Below are 17,301 nucleotides of genomic sequence, written 5' to 3'. Positions count from 1 at the left end.
CAATTCATTTTGGTCCAAACCTACAGATAACACTAGGCTCTATTATCAACAATTATCTAACTAGGAGATTCCCATCTCCTTTGAAAATCACTTACCATTTTTCTTATTGCACTATTAGAATGGCTTGCTGCTGTAGATATAATTTCAAGTGATTCTAAATAGAAAAAAAGAAATTAAATAAATGTATTTTGTTGTTCCTATGCTACTAGATAGCTAAATAACATATACTACAATAAGAAGAAATCTGAGACTGATGACCACATCTGACACCAAAAGCAGGGGCAATTTCCATTTACAAAACAGATACTTTAACAAGTTCATTTGTAAGCAGATTACTTGGAACATGAGGGCATTTCCTTGTAAATAGTCATATACAACTATACATATGACCTATATAACGAACCTTCAAAATTAACAAATACATGTACACTGGAGTGGCACAAGGCACTTTGCCAGATGCTTTCCTATATATTATGTCTCTTCATTCTGATACAACCTTGAATGGAGAGTCTGTTAGCTAGCCCCGCCTGGCAGTGGAGACAAATGGCAAGTGAGGTGGCTTGGTTAAGGTCACACAACTATGATACTCTAGGGCCACGCTGCAACCTATGTCTTCTGGCTCAAAGTTCTACAACATTTCAGCAGGAATACTATTTTATGAGTTTTATGAGCAAACTAACCACCAAGCACAAACAACTTTCTTTGGGAAAACACACTCACAGTTCTAGTCTTGCTCAGGTGACAGGGAATCCTCTGATGCCAATGCTGATGGAAGGTTTTATGCTGAACAGGTGGTGGGAGAGATGGGAATGGGAACTGCCTGGTATGGGCAAGGGAGGGGCTCCAGCGCTGCTGGCAAAGAGCTGTGGAGGTTGAGGCCTCCTGCTGGATCAACCCCAGGGAATGCCCTCAATCCTAAATCATGACCTGTTCTTTCCTTTCTATCTTATGAATACCGGCCTGATTAATTCTGTTACTACAACAACCTTATTTCTTCTAGACCAAATTCTCTGCCTTCTTGTTCCATGGCTGAAGAAAATGCACTTGTGTTGTTTTCTTCTCTCCTTTGGGTCTCTAAAAGCACCTCTGTGATTTTCTTACAATTTTAGGAGCAATGGGCAACCAAAGAGAGTAATAAAATATCCTATAGTGTTGCTAAATTTCTCACTGTTGACACTGCCACCTTAGGGCAAGTCTAAGTCTTTGAGTATAGAAGAAATTGAATTTTTTATTTAGATTTTGGAGGACTATCCTGATTGGGGCAATTCTGTGCATTCCCTACAGGATCCAAGGTAGAGGGAGACAGAATAAAATAACCTGGCATCAGCAGTTGGAAGAGAGGAGTGGTGACCCTACTACTACCACTTCTGCCACTAAAACCAACCATGCAGCCCAGATGAGTAGGAAGTGGGCATGAAGTGGAAAGTGGAAGATGTCAAGTCAGGATAATTCTAAACTGTAAAGGGCGAAAGGGAAGAAGAGAAGTTCCTGTGGTCGTTGACTCACTTGGGTGGTGGGAGAAGTGTATCAGAGAAAGCCTCTGTTCAAAAAAAAGACCCAGGCTGCCAAGACCAAAGATTGTATTCTGTATTCCTCATCTCTTGCCAGGATACACTTATAATAAAGACAAGAAATTATTAGCAAAGTATCTATGTTTCAAGATTGTACAGCAGCATTGTTAGTTCTTGACACTAAGCCATTTCTATCCCTTATATTTGTATTCTGCCCTTCATTTTTTTTTAAATTAAAAAAAAATTTAAAGTAAGTTATACACTCAAAGTGGGACTTGAACTCATGACCCCTAGATTAAGAGTCACACATTCTTTTGGCTAGGCCAGGCAGCCACCCCCTTATAATTTTTTTTTTTTTAAAGTAAGCTATACAACCAATGAGGGGTTTGAACTTATGACCCCTAGAGATCAAGAGTCATTGGCTTTGATTTTTTAAAAGTACAAGAGAAAGCTAAAGTATTGAAACTCCTGAGCCTTAAAAAAAAAAAAAACCCATTCATTAGGATCTAATGAAAAAAAAGAAGATAACTAGAAGAATAGGAATAAAGTTTTCCTGGGAAGACGTTAACTGACACTAAAAAGCATCATTTTCTCTTCTCTTTCAGGGTAGGTAGAGCCAACTTTGCTTAGGTTATTTTTACGTAGTAAATGTCATTTTAGCTTTCTGGGTATACATCAACCTATCTAATTAACCAGCAGCACCAGTAATTCTGAATGGTTGTATTCTTCCTGTGAGAGGGTAATTATGTATTGCTAGGCCAGATGTCTCTAAGACTATAGTTTCAGATTTTCAAGTTAATGATTAACGTGAAATCAGCAGGAGAAATGCGATTTGCATTGCTCTAAACCTGTGATTTGGGCTCAGAAGTGCTTGGCTAACTGAGATGTTGATGACAATTTCCAGGGAGGTTATTTTTTGGCAACAATATTTTACTAAATTGGCTGTGAGACATATCTTGCTTGTTAACCACAAGGCTGCTTGGTCACCTGATTACCCCATAATAGAGAGAGGGCAGGAGAGAAGCATTTACTTTTAGCATCATTCCAGTCTGGAGAGTCAAGGGGCAACTTCCTCAGGTAGTCCTTCAGGAGCATCTCATACCGGGGAATCCGCTGAACAGGTTCTAGCATGTGATGCTGCAAAGTCAAGCTCCCACAGATCTTCTGTTTCTACAATGAGAAAGGTTTTTGAAGAAAGATTTTAAAATTAAGTTGGCCATCAAGGGGATGAGAAAGAAAAGGTAATCTGGGGTAATAAGTCAAGCTGAGTTTAGACTTGCTTCTTCTAATGCAGGTTTTCAGGCAGGAGGAGCAATATTGTTGGATAGGAGACATATTAATATTAACCTCCTGCAGTATGGCTTTAGAGAGATATGGGGAAATTAGTTTGGAAGTTATGGTGCAGACCAGGAAAAAAAGGTATAAAGAGCCTGAAATCAACATGGAAGCTGAAGAAATAATAGCTTTCCTTAATTAAGTATAAAATATTAATGATATAAGTTTAGTCATTCCATTTGATTCTATTGTATATGTGTACAGGAAATATATATATTATATGTAGATGAAATATAGGAAAATATTACTGACCCCCACATTTTTACATGAGGAAACTCTGGCTCAGAGAAGTCCAGGGACTAAGCTGCAAAATTCTAAGCTTAGTTGGTTGATTCCCAAGGACTATGACAGTTTACAGGTAGTAAAAAACTAGAAACAACGACCCTAGAGGCATCTGTAGGACATGATGGATAAAGGACCAGGAGCATGTGGGTGTGAAGGCCAAGAAGAATGTGAGAAGTCAATCCTGTACTCTGTCCCCATTCCAGTTTAAGCCAATGGGGCTGGTAAAAGAATCAAAGGAGCCAGTGTTCGGAAAGGTAGATGAGTGCTTAATCACAAGGGAAGAAAAAGAAAGAGTGAATGGAAAGAGGCAGGACTTTTGTCTATGGCTAAGGGAAAAGATGGTAAAAAACCTCCCTGGAAAAAGCAACGAGAAAGCTGGATAAAACTGATAAAACCACCATTTTGGCAATCTGGAAATAGACCAAAGGCACAGAACAATCTGAAAAGCATTTATGCTTTAAAAACTGTTGACCTTTGGGTAAGAACAATGAGAATCTGTGGCATTCTGGCCTGGGATCACACCCATTCCTCCCTTAGCAAATGAAGATTCAATGACTGGAAGGTTTGGTTCGGGTGGGACTGGCTGTGGGACTGTCATGTCTCTGCTAAAATTGAGAGGGCTCCTTAGATTTGGAGTGGTGGGCAATGCACTCATCCAGCAACACTGTCAGTGAAAGTGAAGGTGGGTGAGTGGGGAAGACCAATGGCTCTACTGGTCTGAAGCTGCGGTTGGAGGTTGGGGCAAGAGGAGGCTAGATAATAATATTCTTGGCTGAGGCTATGTGAATGATCAGCAGAGACAGAAGACAGCTTAAGCCAGCACAGTCTCCGGGCTACCATGACGCTTGAACATGCAAACAGGAGATGTAAAAGGGTCCAGTAGACTTGAAAATGGTCTGATCTTTAAAATGCATTCCCCTCTGCATAGACCAGTCCATCAGCAGACAAGAGCTTACTGGCTCTAGGTAGTTTGTTTAGTCATCTCTGTTCAATAACTGTTTGACCCCCTAACCTACACAGACATAGGGGCAATTCCTAGAAAGCTGGGATCTCTCTCTCTCTCTCTCTCTCTCTCTCTCTCTCACACACACACACACACACAGAAATATTAAACCATATAGTGAGTAGAGATATTGGCAACAGCATACCAGAGGATTTTATAGATTTAGTCTAAGCAAGTTACTAAGCAAACAAAACTAACCAAAGCCACTTTCAGTGGGGGAAATCAGAATAGAGAGTTGCTATAATAGGTTACCTAAAATGTCCAATATTCAGTAGAAAAAAAAAAGAGAGAGAGAGAGACATTCGAAGACATAGTAAACTATTACTATTTAGTAAACTGAAAAAAAGGCAATCAAAAGAAATTGTCTCTGAATACAGATACTGGATGTAGCCAACAAAGAGTTCACTGTGGCTATTATAAAAATATTCAAAGAATTAAAGGAAATTGTATTTGAAAAACACGAAAAGTACAACAACAATGAATACACAAATAGCAATTTCCAAGAAGGAAAGAGGCATTAAAAAAAGAACCAATGGAAATTCTGGAGTTGAAAAGCACAAGAGCTGAGATGAAAAATGTACCACAGGGACTTGACAGCAGATTCCAGACAGCAGGAGAAAAAAAAAAAAATCAGTGAACTCAAAAAAAGATTCAAAGAAATGATACAATCTGAAGAATAGAAGAATCAATGAAGAAAAATGAACCATCTCAGAAACTTGTAGAATAACAAGAATACCAACATATGTGTAATTGGAGTAAAGTATTTGAAGAAATAATGGCTGAAAACTTCTCAAATTGATTAAAAAACCCTACACATCTAAGAAATTTAACCCTAAGAAAAATACAGAGTCACATTAGACACATCATATTCAAACTGTTGAAAGACAAAAGTAAAGAAATAAATTTGAAAATAGCAAGAGAAAAACAATTCATCACATACAGGTAATATCATTACAGTTCCTAACTTCCCATATAAAACAATAGAGGACAGAGCACAGTGAAATGACATTCATTTTGCTGAAAGAAAAAAAAAAAAACCAAAGTATTAACCAAGAATTCTATATCCAGCAACACAATTCAACAGTGTAGAAAAAATAAGGATATTCCCAGATAAACAAAGACCAAGAAAATTTGTTGCTATTCATTCTCTGCCTTGCAAGAAACACTTATCACTTTATGTGGAAAGAAACTTATTTCAGAAATGGCAAATATATGGGTTAATAAATATATTTATAGATATATTTTTTTCTCACATCCTTCCTTCAAAGACAAAAAGTTATAAAAAATAATAATTACATCTCTGTATTATTCGATTTAAAACATACAAGGGTAATGTATCTCAGACTAAAAGCATGGAGCATAGCAAAATGCCTGTATTTTACAGAATTAAGGTTAATATTAATCTGAAGTAGACTGTGATAAATTAAAATGCATATTATAATTCCTTCAACAAACAGCAGGAAAAAACAAAAAACAGTTTTAAAATTTAGAGGATTAAAATGGTAAAATAAAAAATATTTATCTAGCACAAAAGAAAACAGAGAAGGAGCAGCAGAATCCCTGCCGTAAAAATCTTATGTGATCTATAGAATTCTTTTTTGATTTTTAAACTTTATCAAATAATGTCATTAACAACTTTAACTAGAGAATCAAACAGAAATTACTATGGTGTTATCAAAGCATATTATCCAGGTTTGGTGAAATTGAAAAAAAAATCAGTATACATATGTAAAGTCATACACACACACACACACACACACACACACACACACCCAGAATAATAATGTTTGCAGAATGTCAGGGTTTATGGCAATCATTCTTTATATTCATTTATATATTCATTCTATCATCTCAACCTCTGAAAGAAAGTGAGAGCCATAGACCTGAATGGGAACTCACTTCATAAATTTATGTGGATCTTTATAAAGGCTAGACTCAAATGTAAATGGAGAATTTACTGCTTAGCACAAGGCATGTGCTCAATAAATATGTTAATTTTGCAGAGATGAATTTTGCATAATTCAGAATAGCATGGAATTTGGCTGTCTCAGACAGATGTCTCAATTTAGAAGACCGATGCTCTAACCCCTGAGACATAGAGCCTCACAAGATGTCTCAATCTCAAATTTAGATCTAGAAGACCTTATGATTTGTACAGAAAATTTAACTCATAGCCTTGAACAAAAAAGTCCAATTACCTGAATTTCTTCAACTACTGATTTGAACTGGGGAATACGTTCGGTCATGTTTTTAACCAATTCCATTGCGTTATCAAATCCCTTCACATATTCTCCATACATCTTAAGGAATGGTGCCAATTTCTGAAGGATGTCACCAATTCTAGGGGTTGTTTCCCTGTACAAAGAAACAAAGCATTAAGATTTCTTACAGAGTATGTAAATTAATAGGACTCCAAATGAATTGATCACTTTCTATACACTCCCTGTGCTTTATCAGACCCACCTTGCTGTGAGATGGGTAGAGACTGAAGCAGTACCTTTTTAAAGGGAGTTTAGGAATGACATAGTAAAGAGAACTGCTATGGAGTTTTTAAAGCTCCAGATTACCCCCTGATATCTCATCTCCACTAATCAAAAGAGAGTTTGGAGAGCAGAGATGAAATTCTTTTCAACCGAAGCTAAAAGTGTACCACAATTCCTATCAGTGGTCTTTATGGTAAAAATTTAACACACATGTTTGGCTATAGCTCTCTGTATAGTATTGTTTCAATTTAAAAGCAAATAACACAGCACCTAATGTGACTGCCTTAGACATATCATTTGCCATCTACTCCTCTTACCATTCTTGCATTCGTTTTTCCAGCTCTGGCAATAGGAATTTACTATGGAAGGCATTTATTGATGAAATATTAGAAAAGATTTTATTCACCATCTCTGCTGGAAATGAGCCTCGATTTGCTTCTTCTAATAATTTGCAGTAAAATACCTGAATAAGAGAATAAAGTAAACATTACTTTAAATTTATTGGTTCCCACCCAGCACTGTGCTAGGCATATAATGGGCTCTCAGTAACTTTTGTTCAATCAATGAAAAGGTTCATGGTTCAAGAAATAAATCATTTTTGAAACGTCCGAATATATGCTTTGATTGAGAAGAAGGAATTAGAATTAGAAAATTGACTCTAACCTAAGCCATGCTTCTATCTAGGGGATTTTAATCTTTCTATGCCAGAGAATTTCCAACTGAGGTAAAGGGATTTACTCCTATCTACAGGTAGAGTTAAGAGAGATGAAAAACTTTATATACAACAACTGTGGTATTTTTCACTCCTCTTTATGTTTTGAATATTTTGTGGCATGTATATCATATTGCCCTTTACTGTAATTTGTTGGCATAAATCTCATTTTCCCTATTAAAAGTGTATGCCCCATGGGGAGGGAGGCCATCATAGTTTAGTTCCCACGGCAGAACAGGTGCTTAGTAAGTATCTGGTCAGTGGATAAGTAAAAGTAAAACACAGATGTTTCCCTGCTTTTAAGTAATAATGCATGATAACCTGAACACTTAAAAGAGGATAAAAGGATCTCCTGCACATAATAATATCTTAAAAACAATAAAAAATAATTGCAGTCTTAAGCTATACTCCACTAGAGCTACTATACCTCTTAATTACCATTCTGTTAAATGTAGGCAGAAGGAGGTCTGTTCCCTCATAATGTCCAGATGGTTGTTAATTTTCTAAATTCACCTCCACTGCATTTTCTTGGGAGGCAAAAGGAACACAAAATTATGTCCTTAAAGACTCCAATAGATAGGATATTGTAAGTATTTAAGCCTCTAAAATTCTAAAAGGTCAGCAATAGTTGCTGACAAGCTGATATGGCTAAAATAACAAAAAAGAACAAAAAACAAAAACCCACAAAACCTGATTAAGAGGAAAAAAACATGTCTCCATGATGGGAATACCTAACATTTCAGGTCTGTAATGCCCATGAGGAGAAAAATTGTTTCAAATGTACCAACTCAACATGAATTGATGAACTTACAGTGAAATTCTTTGGAAAGTGAGTGTTTAAGTCACAAACTCATTATTTCAAAAACAGAACCCTAATCTGATCCCTTAAGGCTCACTCTAACAGGGCTAGAGTTCACTCTAGGAACCGATGATAAGAAGGTTGCCCGGGATGGCATGCTCCCCTGAAGTTCCAGTTTTCCAATGGCAGAAGTCGGACAACTCTTTTTAGAATCAACAGTCAAACATGGCAACTTTCTCTTCTAGTAAGAGGAGTCTCTATGAACAATCGACTAATTATCTTGTTCTTTTATCATTAAAACAATATTAAGAGGCCTTGGTTTTCAAGTGATTCTTATGGTGCATTTTAAAATTTTGTTTGTAAATGTACCTGTATTTGAAATGATACTCAAGGCTCCACCATGATGAGAGTACAAAATGTGAGAAAGTAGGATGTCATTTCCAACAAATATTGACCATGCAACTTTACACCAGGCACTGTATTAGAGCTCTCCTACAAGCTTGAACAAGTAAGTGAAGGCTCAAAATTCTTCCAGCCCTATTACTCCATCAATTCAGATGACTCACATGGGGGTGAAGAGTGCATGAGACAAACAAATCAGTGACATATTCATGTACGAATGAGAATCGCCAGTCTCTTATTTGGATTATAATGGTAATGGATACATATAATATAATAGATCGTAGAGATCTAGGATCATAATAAATGGTCAAGAAACATAGTAGTATTGATTTTTGAAAGATACAGATAAAGGCATTTTGTGACTCAGAGTCCTTGAATCTGCTCTTTATGAATTTTTTCTTTGTGTCTGGTGAATTCACTGACAAAGCTAAAAATTCTAAAGATTTCCTTGAAGAAAAAGCTTCCACTGGCCAAAAACAGTCATGTCCTTCTTATAGTTTCTAAAACCACTTGATTACTAAAAATGATGTACAATGCCAAAAAATTACCCTGAAAGGGAAAATCTTACCTGATCTAAGAGGTCAAGTCGGTTGACATAAGCTCTTTCTGTGAGCAAAAGTTCGTTGGCTATTTTGTGAAGCTTTTGCTCATTAGTTTCCTAAAAATACAATAGATGTTCACATATTAGAAAATAAAGCCTGGACATATTTTTCAAGTAATAAACACTTTATCAAGTAGTCAAAAGAGTTTTCTCAAGCTTCTCAGGTACTCAATTCCTTTCAGCCATGAAGGACCATCCAACCAGAAATGAACAAAATTAAAAATAAACAATCTGCTAGGTTTAACTTATAACATCTTTAGCCTAAATTTAGTCAAAATTAACATTATTATCTTTGTCCTTGAAACATCTTTTATCTTTCTCAGACAGTACTTGGCTCATTTTCTTCCTGCCTCTCTCAGGCCACCCTTTAGCTGTGATTTCATCAATCTATCAGATACCTTGTCTAATTATTAGCCTTATGCACCCAACTTTTTGCCTTTTTAAAAAATGTTAGAGAAAATTTCAATCACATATGAGTAAACAGTAAAGTGAACCAGTATGTACCCATTACCGAGATTCAACAGCTATCAATTCATTGTTAATCTTGTTTCATCTATGTTCACCTCCCTCCACCCATATTATTTTAAATACAAACATTTTATTATTTCCTCAGTATATGTTTACTTAGCCCTTAAATACATTTGTATAGTTTTGCCAGTTCCATGAGAATGGGAACATTTTTTTTTTGCTAACATGGTAACTCTCTTTCTTCAATAAAATACTGGCATTCAATAAAATATTGCCGAACGAATGAATGAGTAGCAATCATCCAAAATTAACTATTGTTGGACATTTATTACCACGTTGGCATGCTGTTAATGTAAGACCAAACTCATCTTTTCAAGAAAACCTCTATCCTACTACCTCCCTCCCTACCCCATGCCACCCACCCTACCCCACCAGAACTTTACCAGTCTGGTAATGGTTCCATCCCTTTCCAGTTACCTGGCTTTGGTATCTTGAATCACTCTAAACTTAGTTCCCTACCACAAAATCCAGCTGTTAATAAGCTCCTACTCATATTAGCATCCAACATTTAAGTTTTCATCACTGCCATCCAGTTTTGCTCATACCATATCTCAAATCCAGGCCAGTCACCAGCTCCCAGTTGATCTGATTCTACCTTTTTTTTTTTTTTGGGGGGGGGGGCTAGTTAGACCCACTTTGTATGCGGTTGTATGAGCAATCTTTCTAACTCTGCTTTGCCAAGATCATTCTACTTTCCACAGAAGGAAAACTTCCAACAGTCCTCTGTTCACCAACAGAATAAAATCCAGACTCTGTGTATCATTCAGGGTTGTTCAAATCCCATCTCTACTCACTTCCTCAGATGCTTTTCTCATTGTATCTCTGCAAGTGCTCTTCCCTCCAAACAAACCAGTCTAATACACTGATATCCAAACACGTCCATTCCCAAACCTTTCTTCTTTCCATCCTCTCTGCATGGCATACATTCTTGCTTTATCTCTCTAGGTGTTTAAGACTTACTTTGTTTTTGGATGGCCTGCTGAATTTCTTCCATTCCTTGTCCATGGAGCCTTCTTCAACCATCCAAAGCTCTTGGGCTTGGTCTTATCAGAGCTCATTTTCTATTTTATTTTTTACTTTCCCCCCCTTTTTTTTTCATTTTGTATTTTATATCTGAACATCTTTTTGTTGAAAAATTTCTACCTAGCTACTTGCTGAAGTACCCTTTTCATTCTAGGCAAGTATGAAGCCCAGTAAGTGTTTAGTAAAAACTAATAGGAAAGCGGAACAAAGTATATTCTAAACCAGTGTCTAATTTGTGTGAAGGCTACATTTTAAACTGTGTATAAAATGATATTAAGCTATAGGAATGCTTCACTGTGTTCAACATATGAGGTCTACTTTTATGCTTTATGCAATATCTGTTTTTTTTTTTTAAGATTTTATTTATTTATTTGACAGAAAGAGATCACAAGTAGGCAGAGAAGCAGGCAGAGAAACACGGGGAAGCAGGCTCCCTGCTAGGCAAAGAGCCCGATGCAGGGCTTGATCCCAAGACCTTGAGATCATGACCTGAGCTGAAGGCAGAAGCTTAACCCACTGAGCCACCCAGGCGCCCCTACGCAGTATCTGTTCGAATGTGAAAAGTTACCATTTTGCTTTTTACAGCAGCACTGAAATGAGGTATTTTTATGTGAAGTCTTCAGGTAAAGTAACATAATACTATGTAAATAATTTGTGGTCTCAAAAATATTGAGATAAAAACTATGTAGTCATTAAATCCCACAAGTAGCCAAGGTTTTGGTTAAACAACAAATTCAGGTTAAAGTATTAGCATTATCATTTGCCTATTTGACATCCTTTCCTTCCATTTCTTAATGATATCCAGATTTGTTCAGTGTATCCACAACTATGTATAGCCTTTCCTTTGGAGAAGTTATCCTCATGCCCCAGATCAAAAGGACAGCCCTGACTGGTGTAAAATCGAGAATACAGAGTGACTGGTTCAGGAGCCAATGAAACACGAGGGTAGATGCACTGGACTCCCTCCTCTCCACCCCATGCCTTTCTCCTATCACCAGCTTCTGTTAACAGATCTGCTCTTTTCCGGAATGCTGTGTAAATGGAATTACACAGTATGTGCCTCTTGAGACTTGTGTCTTCCACTTCTCAAAATGCATTTGAGACACATCCTTGTTGTCATCAGTATTAGTGGCTTGCTCTTTCCAAGCCCTTAGTTTTATTCTAATAGTGATACTACTGTATCTTTTTGACTCATTCACATGCTTTCATATGCTCTGATTCTGGTTTTAACAAATACCTCTAAAGAAAACCACCCAGCAAAGTTTGTGCCATGATAAAATAAAACATCTTTTATGAGTCAGCGAATTCACTAACCAACAGGTCATATGGTCAGTTATTGCTATGCAATGAAGTCACTCCTGAGGTCTTCCACATCCTACAGGATCTTAAATAGGAAGCTTATAATAAACGATCTTTTGCTGACTCTAAATCATACTTTAGCTGAACTTGGCAAATTGAAGGTATTCTGATCATAATTTGCAAAATCCAAGGGAGATGTCAGCAGTTATCAGCAAAAACCTGTGTCCTTCCACACAGATGGTCTTCTAATGTCAGGTCCCTGACCTTGCCAAAACCAACACAAGATAAGCAAGAGTAAACTTGCTGACATTCAGTTTAATCACATCATATAGGTTTATGAAAAGTTACCAGGAATTTTTGTGGTGGGGGTGAGGAAATCATGGACCCAAACAACAATTTCACTAGAAGAACACCTAACACTTATTCACTGATTGCTTGTTATGCACAAGACACTGTTTTATTTTATTTACATAAATTGACTAAGCCTTATGATAAGTCTATAGCATACATACATTATTCCTGTTTTATAGGCAGCACACACATACAACAAGACAAAAATCCCAAGGCTCAGAAAGGCCAGGTGACTTGTCCCAAGTCACACAGTTAAAAGGTAACTAAATCAGATTCCAATCACATAGGAAAGCATGGGACTCTACGTCATGGTTCTCACTCTTACTCTTCTCTGCAACTAGAAACAAGACTGTAATAAGTGTCTGCAAGGGATACAGACTAACAAAATATAAACTATCCACTTGAAAATGAAATGTGGTATCTACTAGGCATTTGAATTTACATATTCTTTCTCTAATATAATTTCTATTTATAGCGGCATCTTATTAAGAATTATCAGATATTAAAAAAAAGAATTATCAGATATTAAAAATTCAGTCATATTTGATGTAATGATATGATGGTTTCTAACTTTATTTCATTTCATTTATTTTTTTAAAGATTTATTTATTTATTTGACAGAGAGACAAGAAGAGAGCAAACACAAGCAGGGGAAGCAGGAGAGGGAGAAGCAGGCTTCCCACTGAGCAGGGAGCCCAAAGTGGGGCTCGATCCCAGGACCCTGGGATCATGACCTGAGCCGAAGGCAGATGCTTAATGACTGAGCGTCCCAATTTCATTTTATTTTTTATTTTTTTTAAAGATTTTATTTATTTATTTGACAGACAGAGATCACAAGTAGGCAGAGAGGCAGGCAGAGAGAGAGGGGGAAACAGGGTCCCCGCTGAGCAGAGAGCCCAATGCGGGGCTCGATCCCAGGACCCTGAGATCATGACCTGAGCCAAAGGCAGAGGCATCACCCACTGAGCTACCCAGGTGCCCCAGCATGGAATTTTTTTTAAGTAGAAAGTTAAATATGTCAAGTTACATAATATTGTCTCATAGTATTTGCCACTTCAAAACTATATACCCCTACTTTGTGCTCAGCACTTTACCAACAGTCATATATTCTTAATGATTTTTTTTTTTTGGAAAATAGTAATAGCCACACAATATCGATTTAACAAAAAAATCCCATTTGCATAATACACAGACTTCACCTTTTAACATAATGATAAATATGCTATGGAAAAGCCATCTTACCTTTGATATTCCTCTATAAAATAAGCAGATTTTTTTTCATTTGCAAAGAATCACCACGTCCCTACACTGAAAGCTGACTCTCAGAGTATTGCCTCAAACAAAAATACAATAGAGTATGTCTAAACAATCCCAACTGAAAAGGTAAGATGCATGCCTCTTTCAGGAAAAAAGGACACAATTTACTTTCCTCTGCTTCTCTCTCCTCTCCGCACAGTGCACTTGCTAGGCTAGGACTGTGCGCCTTCACATGTGCAACAACCTTTCAGCAGAGATCCTCTGCCTTCCCACTAGGTCAGGTTCAGCCTGGTGGTGAGTCACTGTGCCCGCTGGCTCCTGAATGTGCAGCACTGTCGGTTCTGCCTCTCCACTTACAGACGTCACCAGCTCCTGCTGCTCCTTTTCAGACCTTTTGGCATGACTCTTCCATATGGCAGGAGCCCAGACAAAGAGCCCCCACTGCCGCTCACAGACTTCATTTACTGGGTAGGCAGAAGACGCTTGTGTGGAGCCAGCAATTCATTCTTCAGTGCCATATGCACTGCCACATGCCTCAAAACACCAAGCAGGGGAGAAGACATTTTGGAAAGAACTTCATAAAGGTTCGTCAACAATTAGAGTTTCCTAGAAGATGCTTTAAGGGCAAAACCTTCAATTACATAAAAATGAATCAGATACTGATTTCATACTTTCCTACTCAATTATACTTTTTAACTTTTCAGTGCATATTCTCAAGATTTCATTTTAAGCAGGAAGAATTTTTTTCTAAATACATTGAATCAAAACTATTAAAAGTTCTTACAGTTCTTTCCATATATTCATTATAGGTTATATTTAAAATAATATGTATATAAATTCTTGGGTTTTTTTATGACCAGAATGAATGTTTCTAGGTCCTGGAAGTTTTTAACCAATTAATTAAATTCTTCCATGGAGAAGGCAAATGTGGCTTTGTATGAATACGTATGTTTCTGCTTTCCCTGAAGTCCATTCTTTCATAGTAAGATGAGTCAACTTAGGGAATAAATACTTGATTTTGTACAATTCATGAGATGCATCAACATTTTGATAGCTCATTTTTAATGTCTTCCTAGACATTAAAGTCTTCCATGTGGCTCCAGGTGATAATTTAAAATGAGATGACAATGATATTTGAATGTCACATAATTGGCCTATCATCTGAAAAAGCATCTTAAAGTCACTAACCTGTCTTGACACCTTCATTCCAATATTCCAGAACTGTATAGATTTTTTTCTCATTATACTAAAGATCAGGGAAGCCAAGGGAGGCAATCACAAGTGAAGAGATAGTGACTGCCCCAACTATTTAGAGAGCATTTACTGTGTCCTAGGCATACTGTATGTATTTCACATGAATTATCTAGTGGAATCCTACTAATATCCTGGGAAGCAGATATCATTATCTTCTCATTTTATAGATAAGGAAGCAGTGTCTTAACGAGGATGGGGAACCTGCCCAAAATCATATAGCTAGGAAGTGACTGAGCCAGGATTCCTATCTTGGTCTGTAAAAATAAAGTTCTTGCTTTGTTACAGCTCTTTAAGAGAAGCCCCTATGGATTTGCGAGATAAGAAGATAAGGGAATAAAATACAGATTTTGTGTTCAATTAAGATCATATAATAATGCCATAAGGAAGGTCACATGGTCTCAGGGAAGATTTGTAATCAGCAAGAAATTATCACCAGGTTCACATTACAGGAAAAAGAATACTCACTATGATACACACACGTTATCCCTTTCCCAGGGCTTTAATGTATCGTGTCACAAGAATAAACAGTTTTTATTTTAGCATGATCCTTCAGGAAGCTTTGGAAGGAAAGTCCAAGCCTACTCTTGACCCAGCACCAATATTTTTCCAATCTGATGTCCTCTACACTATTTATTTAGTTCAAAACAGAGAATAGTCAAGTGAGAAGTTTTAATCAGAAGGTTTACATTATATCCTTTTGAGATAGGGCAGGGAGAAGGGCAAAAGAGAGCTTGGACTGAGAAGGACAATTTAGTTGAACTTGCACAAGATCAGACAGGAAGTAAGTGGTAGTAAATAGAGAACTTTGTTCTTCTTATACCCAGTTTAGTATACATTAGACTAAATTGTCCTTTGCCTTTGGCAGAAATTAAAGATCAGGCACCAAGGACAATTTAATATATGCTCACAATCAATAACTGAATTAACCTATCCCAAGTCTAGGCAGATGATCAAAGTAATTAGGTCACTAATAAGTGTTTCTGATGATAGTTCCCTAGAGTTAAAACCTTGTACACGTAAGTGAGTGCACTATGTGGAAATAACCGATGGTCCTCAAGCAAGAGAAACAAACAAAATATAGGAAACCAGGGTTAAAAAAAGGAAGTGGCATGCAAAATTATTTCTGTGCATCCCGCAAAGGAGCACGTCAGCTTAACCCGGAACTGACAGCTGTTGGGATAGTCACCTGGCAGGATACACTGAACGTTGGATCTATCAAGGGATATCTCAGGTCATGAGTCTGTTCATCTTGACTTACAGATGAGGAAACAGGATTTTAATTTATGTTTATCTAACAGCTCACATTATGTTTTAAGGCAGTGTTCTAAATCCTTTACGATTCAATGATCTTTGCCTTGTAATAATCGTGTAAGACAGGTATTATTATTTCTACGTTGCAGATGAAGAAACTAAGGTACAGAGAGATTTAAGTGACCTGTTCAAGGTCATGCAAATAGTAAGTAAGTGGCTGAGCTGGGTTGCAAACTTAGAAAATCTGGCTTTTGAGCTTGTCTTCCTGACCCCCAGGGTTATGGTATATTGCTTTTGTTTTATTTTCTTTAGTTTTGTTTTAAGGCACATACAACAACAGCTGTGTTTTTAAGATCTGCCGTTTCCATTTCTCTCCCACCTATGCCAAACAGTGTCTTTATATGCATTGTGACCTCCAAACTCCTTGCTTTCCCAAACCTCCCAAACAGCATGTCAACATGCTGTTAAACCCCATCTTTGACTCCATTATCTCCTTGTTCTCTTGGTACTGCTGATCTGCAGAACTTGCCTCACTCCCATTACACCTTTGATTTTTTTTTTTTTTTTTTTTTAGTCTCAGGCCACTCAGCAATGCTGGGGAGACCATCGATTATGCCCACTACCCTTGACCTTGGCCTTCAGAATCTTAGTCACAAGTTACCATGAGACCTAACCTTTTCCATTGTCCTCAACCCCTGGAGGCTATCTCACTGGCCTCTCTGGGGGTGCTTCCCTAATGGACACATTCAGCACCAAGCCTAAGAGTCACCTCTAAACTGTAGTCTTAGTATCTCACTCACTGAGTTCCAGACTCTCCCTACTCCTTGATCTATGCTAACAAGGAAGAATTCACCCTCTCAGCCATGCTCTGAACCTTGACTTTATCTTTGAGTTCTCTTTTCCCCTTTAACTCAAGATATCTTACATGAGGTTATTTATCTCAATACTCCTTTTCAGCTGTTTCCTCTTTGTACTTTCTGCAGTGCCTTGCAAACAGTATATGCGCAATGTAAATGTACTGCTTTTAATTTGGTTACCCAGGTTCTCTGAGCTAGTTAGCTATAATGTCCCAGTAAGGCCAAGGCTTCAAGATTCCTTATTCTAAATGATGACCATTCTTATAAGCTCACCAATAATCCTGTGCCCCCCTCCCCCAAATCCTGTGGTTCTCAGGACATTGCTCTCTCTTCTTTTTCCTCTCACACAA

General features: G+C 37.3%; 1 protein-coding gene across 1 annotated transcript in view; it reads right to left on the bottom strand.

Moving 5' to 3' along the window:
• Window positions 1-17,301, bottom strand: part of FGD4 (FYVE, RhoGEF and PH domain containing 4) — a 202,787-nt gene that overhangs the window by 20,203 nt on the left and 165,283 nt on the right. The window contains exons 6-10 of the mRNA XM_080811709.1: window positions 9,099-9,188; window positions 6,935-7,080; window positions 6,333-6,489; window positions 2,543-2,681; window positions 96-154 (exon numbers count right to left, since the gene is read on the bottom strand). Of these exons, the coding sequence (XP_080667835.1) occupies window positions 96-154; window positions 2,543-2,681; window positions 6,333-6,489; window positions 6,935-7,080; window positions 9,099-9,188 (591 nt within the window). The remainder of the gene's footprint in view (window positions 1-95; window positions 155-2,542; window positions 2,682-6,332; window positions 6,490-6,934; window positions 7,081-9,098; window positions 9,189-17,301) is intronic.

This window comes from Martes martes, assembly GCF_963455335.1.
Source record: "Martes martes genome assembly, chromosome: 8".
NCBI classification, from domain to species: domain Eukaryota; kingdom Metazoa; phylum Chordata; class Mammalia; order Carnivora; family Mustelidae; genus Martes; species Martes martes.
The sequence above is the reverse complement of the archived record's forward strand: the minus strand, read 5'-3'. Positions and strand labels throughout refer to the sequence as shown.